Source organism: Malurus melanocephalus, unplaced genomic scaffold (assembly GCF_030028575.1).
Source record: "Malurus melanocephalus ecotype Western Australia unplaced genomic scaffold, MMel_1.1 scaffold_636, whole genome shotgun sequence".
NCBI lineage: Eukaryota > Metazoa > Chordata > Aves > Passeriformes > Maluridae > Malurus > Malurus melanocephalus.
In genome coordinates, this window is record NW_026623868.1 from 288,737 (window position 1) to 297,525 (window position 8,789).

At 44.2% G+C, this 8,789-nt stretch overlaps 2 protein-coding genes across 3 annotated transcripts in view; both read left to right on the forward strand.

The window, feature by feature from the left end:
• Positions 1-267: 267 nt before the first annotated feature.
• Positions 268-5,362, forward strand: SEC11C (SEC11 homolog C, signal peptidase complex subunit). The gene is made up of 6 exons (XM_057383489.1): positions 268-373; positions 1,053-1,162; positions 1,621-1,770; positions 2,927-3,046; positions 3,617-3,674; positions 4,062-5,362. The coding sequence occupies exons 1-6, from the start codon at positions 332-334 to the stop codon at positions 4,113-4,115; spliced, it is 534 nt and encodes a 177-aa protein (XP_057239472.1). The 5' UTR covers positions 268-331; the 3' UTR covers positions 4,116-5,362.
• A 147-nt stretch (positions 5,363-5,509) lies between these two features.
• GRP (gastrin releasing peptide) overlaps positions 5,510-8,789 on the forward strand; it is a 7,268-nt gene continuing 3,988 nt past the window's right edge. For both annotated transcript variants that reach the window (XM_057383486.1, XM_057383488.1), the window contains exon 1: positions 5,510-8,468. In XM_057383486.1, coding sequence (XP_057239469.1) covers positions 8,330-8,468 — 139 coding nt within the window. In that variant the 5' untranslated portion in view covers positions 5,510-8,329. The remainder of the gene's footprint in view (positions 8,469-8,789) is intronic.

Genomic DNA, 8,789 nt, shown 5'->3' on the forward strand with positions numbered 1-8,789 from the left:
AGAGCGGTGCAGCCGTCCCGCTGCTTCTAGGGCGGGAGCGGCTCGTCGCGCAGAGCCGGAGGGTCTGAGCGCCCACCGACGGTCCCTTGGAACGGCCAGCAGCTCAGGCGCCTCCAAAGGCAAGAGGCAAGGGGCCTGGTCGAAAGGCCCTTTTGCCGCGGTGCATGCTGGGAATTGTAGTTTCCCGGCAGCGGTTGCCCTCTGAGCACTGGCGGGGAGGGACAGGAGGGAGACTACAAGTTCCAGAGAGCAGCGCGGGCCCCGCTGTCATCCCGGGCGCTGGGCGCGGGGCGCAGGTCCGGCCGGCCCCAGCGGCGGCGGCGGGGCCGCCATGGATCTSTTCGGGGACCTGCGGCGCATGAACAAGCGGCAGGTATCGGAGCCGGGTCTCACTCCTCAGCGGGGAGCGGGGGTTTTCAAACGTGCGGGGTCGTTCCCACCACACTCCCCGTGTTCTGCCGAGAAAAGGAACAAAAACACGAAGGAGTGTGGGTAAAGCGCGTCCGCTGCTGGAAGGGCTAGCGGAGCAGGAGAATTTGGGAGCAGAAAATCAAATCAGTGATTTTCTAGTTCGGAAATTTCCCTATGACAGTGGCAGGAAATGAGCCTTTGTCGCCTCTCGTCTCCCACAGCTCCTGTTTTTAAACATAAGTCAATCTCATAATACAGCGCCAGCATTTACTGATGGTCCGATGTTCCATAGGTCCCTTCGGGATATTTCTGGGCTGGGGTTGCAGTCAGGGTCGTGTGACCGAACCGGGCTTGSTGGTTTGCCAAGTGGCTTCCTCAGGTGAAGGAGCCTTTGCCGCCGTGTTCACGGCCTCTGCCACTGACAGGGAGTGCATGAACCCGGGACTAAGGCCCGCTCTGCATTCCAGCCTTACACTGCGCTTTGGGGGTTCCAACATGATCATCTGTGCTACCAGACTTGTGTTGGAATAGGATTTTAGCCTAAAAGCCTAGAATCTGTGATGCACTTGGGTTGAAGTTCTGTGTTGTGCTTTTAAATACAATACAGTAACTTTGAAAACCAATTTTCTTGTTTCACACAGCTGTATTACCAAGTCTTAAATTTTGCTATGATTGTGTCTTCTGCCCTAATGATCTGGAAAGGGCTGATTGTGGTCACTGGCAGTGAGAGCCCAATTGTCGTGGTGCTCAGGTGAGTCAGTGTAAAGGCTTTCTGATTCACATCCAGGTATTGTTTTCTCCTTTGTCTTCTCCCTCTTCCTCTTGGATACATTTGGAATTTGAAATCTCACCTACTTAAGGTGAGATTAAGGAAGGACTCAAACACTTGCTTTCTTGTAACTGTTTTTGGCTTTGAGCAAAGGCCATACTGTCAGTAGCATGGCCCGGTTTCCGTGCAGGTTTGTAGGAGCAGTTAATATATGAGTTACCTTTTAAAATCCAAGTTCCTTCACTTAAAGGGTAAACTCCTGCAGATTGCTTTCTGCAGTTTGGATTGTGTTCGTGGTCTGAGCAATGCTACTGAATGGGTGAAGGCACAGGTTTCAGTTAAAATTGTGGGTTTATCGGTAAGAATTGAATGTTCTTTGATTTCATGTTTCTTTCATTTGCTKCGATGCCAACAAACTCTCTCTTTCTTCTTGTTTGTAGTGGCAGCATGGAACCAGCTTTTCACAGAGGAGACCTGCTGTTCCTAACAAATTTCCATGATGACCCAATCAGAGCTGGTGAAATAGTTGTTTTTAAAGTTGAAGGCAGAGACATTCCGATAGTTCACAGAGTTATCAAAGTACATGAAAAGTAATGCAATTTAGCATTTTCCTTGTTTGTAAGGATCCTTTCCTTCCCCATGGCTTTCAGTTAAAGTGACACTTCAGTTGTGGTTTAGTGTGTGAGAAAGGCAGGTGAGGATAAGAAGGGAGAGAAAGCTCAGCTGTAGGATGTGATCCACTGCTGTCTCCAGTTCTGTACCACACTACTCGAGGGTCTGAGTGCTTTCCCTCAACGAAGCTGCTCAGGGTTGGAGCAGGTAAAGCTGGGCCCAAGAGGAATCTTGGCAGCAGTAATGTGTGTGAGAGCAGAGTCCACTTCTGTCCTGATGGTGGTACAGGTGGGATTTTGGTTCTAAGCAAATCTGTGACAGAAGGTGAAGATTCAGAATCGGGGTGCAGCCTGAAAGTATGTGAGCTTTGCTAATTGAAGTTTTTCCAGATTTGACTGAGGATAAAAGATGATGATGATGATTATTATTATTATTATTRTTGTTGTGTTTATTGGTAACACTGCCCACAGCCATTCTTGCTGAAAAGCAGCAGGGAGAGGGCTCAATTTGGCCTTGGTGGCAGATGCCTGCTCTGATAAACAGTTCTTCCAGAACACAGGAGAGGCAATTCTGCTCCTAGTTCAGTGAAAAGCTAAGCTGGGGATGGCAAGCACTGGCATATTTGCTCCATGAAATGAAGGTGTTTCCTTCTTGAGTAATACCTGTTGTTCCATGTTTTTTTGAAGCAAATATGAATCACCTATATTTTCTTATTACATAATTTGTCTTTATGAGACCCCTTATTTCTTGATGTCAGTACTTGAGCAAAATTCATTTGAAGACTACAAACTTAATAACTTTATTTTGGTTTGTGTTCTGTTGAAGATGCAGATAGGCACATATGGCTTTAGTGCCTGGATGGACAATATCCCTTTCTTGTCCATTGTGTAATTGCTTATATCAAATGAAAATCTAGGAGTATTTTAAAAAAACATTTCTTGTTAATATCTGTTGATAGATATATCAGTAAAGTCTGTAATGTTAATGATTTAATGGTGCTTGTTCAATAAGCAGGGCTGAAAGCAAACATTGTTATCTAATGTTATAGCACTTTTCATCCTCATTTGCTCTGTAGATCTTAATTGAGAATTTTAAATTAAGTGCTATTTAGTTTGTCACCTCATTGCCTTCTAGAGGAAATGGGAACATCAAATTTCTGACTAAAGGGGATAATAATGAAGTTGATGATAGAGGCTTATACAAAGAAGGTCAGAACTGGTTAGAGAAGAAAGATGTTGTTGGAAGAGCAAGAGGGTAAGTAAATCAAAATGTACTTTGTAATTAAATAGAAAATTTAGCTGTTAAATTTATTCTACTGTTGGTACAAACTAGATCTGATATATTTTTATAATTTCTTAGATATAATTGTAATTAAAAAGAAAACCTGGAAAAGTTGCTTCCTATATTCCTCCCCCTGATGTGGAGTGTGAGGAAAAAAAGGCACGTTTAACAAATAGTTCACCCAAAAATTCAAAATTAACCAGATTATCCTTGCAATTGCCAGGAATCCCTAGTTTTGGCATTTCACAGGAATTTTGTGTTGTTGTTTTGGCATTTCCCAGAAAGTTTATGTAAGATTTGAGCTTCTGACTTTGTCTCCTGCTCCAGTTGAGATGAAATCTCTTCCRATTTTCTCAGATAACTTTGACTAAGGAAAACTAATGAATTTTACTTCCTTTTCAGATCTTTAGCCATTAGATTCASCATTGGTCCCAGGTGTAAATGATGGGTTTGTTCTGAAGTCTTCCCAAATGAATAACATTAAAATACTTCCATGTAATATTTGAGGGTTAATTTTACATTCACCTGTTTTATCAATTACAGGTTTTTGCCCTATGTAGGAATGGTAACTATAATAATGAATGACTACCCAAAATTTAAGGTATGTATCCTGACATTTTGAATACTCGAATCGCTAAAATAACAAGTACAGACAATAAGCACGCATGTTAATAAATTTGTGTCTGTGGTTTGATACCTGACATAGGCTAAGCTGAGTTTCCTTGAGTAGAATTAGTTATTTGAAATGAGGTGAAAACATGTCATTTGTAAGAATCTTGTTAGTAAAGTGCATCCAGTTTTGATGCCTGCTTGTGATGAATTTGATCATATTAAAATATTCCTGCAATTCTGTAGGACCAGACCTTTGTAATTGTGGGCTGGTCTGGAAGGTGTGATGGTGGAGAGGGCAGCACGCTTTGAACACTTGTGCTTTCAGAGGTCTGTGCAGAGTAATTATAACAAATCTGTGTTCTATGTTTCTTTGCAGTATGCTCTCCTGGCAGTGATGGGAGCATATGTGCTGCTCAAACGGGAATCCTAAACACAAGAACAGAGGGAAATATGCAGGGGGAAAAAAACTAATATATTTCAGATAGTTTCATTTCTGTATACAGTTACAAAACTGTGCAAGCTCTTGTCTAAATAAACTACAACTAATGAGTGAAGCTGTTGGCTGCTGGCTAATTACAAAATGTCATATTTACCACCTTCTACAGACTGTCTCAGCTAGCCTGACTCTTGTTTAGGAGACACCGTCATGTACTAGAACAGCCAAGAGCTCTCTTGCTATTTCACATTGGTTTTTCTTGAGTGGTGCTGCATTTGAATCCACTTTTGCCCTCCTGTTTGTTTTGGGGGTTTTTGCTAGGTTATTTTTAACCTGTCAGTGCCCTCTTTTCTCCACCATACAAACTGTTTTGGTCAGTACTTGGAAGGACACAGAATCTCTAAACAGGCAATGAGTTGTAGTAGTTTAATCAGCCTTATTCCTAAGGAAATTTTGCTGGATGTGGCTGACAAAAATAGCCAAGAAGGGGAGTTTCACTCTGACTTGATACGGAGCAGTGGGAGCTCAGCTTTTCCCCTGAATTTAAAACTTGCTCCTTCATGGGCTAGGGAAAAAAGCCCAGATGGCCTGATTCTTAGAGGCCTGGTTTTTAAGGACTGTTGCTAGAATTCAGGCTGTTGACCATTCTGCCTTTTGTGTTCCTTGTTATTAAACAAACCTAACAAGAAGTTTTTGTGGGGCTTTAATAACACTTGTAAATTACTGAATGAATAGCACAGTTAGAATAGTACACTTCAGGGATATTGCCAAGAAGGGGAAACCAGAGCTCTTGTGCCAGTTTGAAGAATGTATTATTCTCTCCTATCATATAACACCTGAATAGTGTTAAACATAAAATTGATTTTTTTCGTTTAAAAACTTACCTGATCACCGTCTTTTATGAAATTTGGTGTTTTTCTTTTCTCTCTAAAAGCCAGTGTTGTACCTTCAACAAAGCAGAACTTGTTTTCCTTGCTGTCTTTGTTTTTGTAGCTTTGATAAGGAACAGTGTGGTGCTTTTATCCTCTGGAGTTCTGTTTCTTCTGTAATCCCTTACCTCTGCAAAAATACTTTATTATACAATAATGACACCTTTTCTGTTGTAACAGCTCATGCTAGCAGACAACTGCTGAATTTTTCCAAGTAATATTACTTCTTTTGTGTCCCACTAAGCAGTTTTCATGTCCAACTGTATTATAAAAATTACTTACTTTGTGTCAAATTGTGTAGAAATAAAATTGAGTATAATAAACGGCATGACAGAATAATGTTTATATCCTTAATGCAGTCTTCCTGGAAGCGTATCATCCTAGTTACGAAAAAATAATGTCATTTTTGGAGACAGTGTCTATGTAGTAAGAATGGTTTTTTCTTTCCTCTGGTATTGCTGAAATCCAGATTTATTCTGTGCACCTACCTCAAAGTGAGCACAGTCAGCTCTGACTTGGAGAGCAATCTGTTGGACATTCTGCACCTGGCAAATTGGACACTGGGAGCCAGGCACAGGAGTGGCTCAGAGCTGTCAGGGGAGGATCAGAGGGGATGTTAGGAAGCATTTCCTTGCTGAGAGAGTGCTCAGAACCTGGAGCAGGCTCCCTGGGGAGAAAGTGGATGCTCGAGGCTCAGCGTTCCAGCATCATTTGCCCCTTGAGCTTCTGGGCAGCCTGGAAGGGCTCAGGCTGTCAGGCTGGATAATTGCTGTAGGCTGTTCTGGTCCACAGGCATGTCCGTAATTGCTTCCCATTTGAATTCTGCAATTACTGAACCCCTCCACCACAGAAATCATAAACCCAAACTTGTGATGGCTGACACAACACCCTGGCACACATTCAGTGTGCAGTGAGTAATCACAGTCGTTAAGCTTCAACTGTCTAGGGCTTCCCAAAATGCAGCCCAAACAGGATCAACTATCTTACACTGGGCTTTATTAAAAAAATGTTATTATTTAATATTATTCAGCCTCTGTAAAGTTGTGGAGCTCTTTTCAGCAAAATGTCTTCAGTTCTTCAGGGAACTGTTGCTGCACAGAGTCGAGGTTGAGGTTATTTGCAGAACACCTGGCCCTGAGTGCAGGTTGGAAATGTTGGAGATTAATCTGTTCACCATCTTCAACATTTACAGAGTATTCCACAATGATCGTGCCTGTTATTACATTGGAGAAATGCTCCAAGCAGTGTTTGTTCTGTACATATATCCTGGCTGTGTCTAACACCAGGGTCACTACAAAGAAAATGATGAAAGGCACGTCATTCTTCTATTATCCCCTTTTATAGCCATCAAATCTGCTTTGCCGATAGGACAATTATGCTTGTCTAAAATGCAAAAGAGGCAGATTAAAGAGTGTTATCATGGTAATGGCTTTTAAAAACCGCAAATGTCTTCCTGCCATGGAGCGCGGCAACATTTTGCTTTGCCATGGGAGGTATGAAAAGGCAAAAGGTATTTTAAAATAAAGAGATCTGTTTCTTGATGTTCAAACACAAATAGATGTTATGAGGTTCTTCTTTAAGAGAGAAAGATTATCTTGAGTGAGTTGAGTCATTCACAGTTTGTAACATCCTTTGGTTGTAACTGGATCCTTTTCATTTGGGAGGGGGTAGAATAATATTTACCTATGTTATCAAATTACTATTTTCCTTGAAAGGTTAATCAAAATAAGAATTTGAGTAAAACCATATTACCTTCTTTTATATTTATGAACAAGTAAATAAATAATACATATACAACAATACCACATATACAACATATGAGGAAGGTTAATTTGTTTGCAAAGTGTTTTTGGTAGAAGAGATTTGGGACTACCGGGCAACAAGGAACTGACTAACAATTCATGTTTGGTTGATTTTAGTTCTGTTTTCTGAACATGGACAGTTCTCTTAATTTTTCTACGGATGGCAATATTTTATTCGATTGGCTGTCACTCAACACGGAGCACATGTTTGTAGCTGTACTGCAGGCTGCATGGTGAAATGTGATTGAGGARTGAGAATACTATTGTAAATTAAATGGAATGCATAATTAATAACCAAAAGAAAAGAATGAATCACATTATTCAGTAAAAGAAGATGAAATAAACCGTGACTAAACAAGGGAACAATCTAGCTCAATACAGGAGGATACATAATCGACTTCAAAAAGGACTGTACGCGAGTTTGCCTGGAAATTATGTTAATTCACATCTGTCGGAGCTTCCAGTGAGGATAGTTCAGTTCCAGTCATGTGGGGCTAGCTGGASGATGTGGCAGGTTCCTTACAGTCAGCTCTGTTCCCTGTGTATACTACCTTCTGCCATAGCTCTCTAGACAGCAAAATCATCACAAAAACTGCACCGATTACACAAGGTTTCATCCTGTTCCTGCTGTTTTCCTGGGTAACAAACGGCACATCAGGACTTCATATCCCGTCACTGCTCACACACCTTCACTCCAGTGAAACCCTTTTAAGTGTTCCACTTCATGGCCTTTCCAGGGATGCACTGCCTCCATCCTTTCTCTGCACTGCGTCTTCAGGCTGGAATCCTTTTCATCCAGTAACTAGTACAGTTTGCCAGTTCCAGTTGCCTCAGGGTGCTGAAAAATTTACAGGCTCCCTGTGCAAGGAAAGCAGAAAGTCCTCTAAATCCTTATCCACTTTACTGTCATTTGTGACAGGAAATTTAGGTGATGTTGGAAATGAAAATAAGTGCTTTGCACAAGATTTTCTGTTTTATAGTGAGGGGTAAGGAGACTTTGCCGCAAGTGCAGCCGAACTGAAGCACCCACGATGCGGCCCCGCCAGGCGGGGGTGACCTCTGCCGCTGCCGGCTCTCCWCAGGAGCTGCCGGTGCCCCGGGCACCGCCGGCAGCACCGCCCCGAGGTGCTCGGGCTGCCCTCAGCGCTGAACCCGGCGAGCGCAGCGCGGGGAACACGACTCGCGGGACGCGTCGGTGTTGCGGAGGGAACCGAGAGAGAGAACGCGGCGCCTCGGCTCCCCCCGTTGGCGGCCGGCGGGGCGGGGAGCGGGCGGGGACTGGGGCTGCCGCGGGCCCGTCAGGAGGCGGCGGCCGCGGGGTCTCCGCTCGCGTCGGGCCCGGCTCCGGATAAATGAGGGGCTGTGACGGCGGCGGCAGCAGTGGTGCTTTGGAGCCCTGCCGGAGCCGGAGCCGGAGCGGGGCTCGGAGCCGGAGCGGGGCTCGGAGCAGCATCGGCAAGACGGGCAGGAGGGCAGGATGGGGGGCGGGCGGCCCACGGCGCTGCCGCTGCTGGCGCTGGCGCTGCTGGCGGCGCAGGGCGGAGCGGCGCCCCTCAAGTCCGGCGCGACCCCCGCCCTCACCAAGATCTACCCCCGTGGCAGCCACTGGGCTGTGGGTAAGTGCGGTTTAACTCCTAGAAAGGCACTGGAACGCGCAGTTCTCGCGTCCCGTGTCGAGGCAGGGGAAGTTTAAAACCTATAGCTTCTCCGTCCACTTTTATTCCAGCCAATCTTGCAAAGCCACTCTCTCTAGCTCCAGGTAAAGTGCTTTGTTATCGCTGCCCCGTTCTCAGCCACGTTTTCTCTGTCAATGTAGCACAAGAGACACAAGAAATTAATTGTGTGTATGACACTGACAAAATCTTCAGTCCCAGTAGTGCTTCAATTTTGACATTATCTAGCCCCTTCCCTTCCCTTCCCTTCCCTTCCCTTCCCTT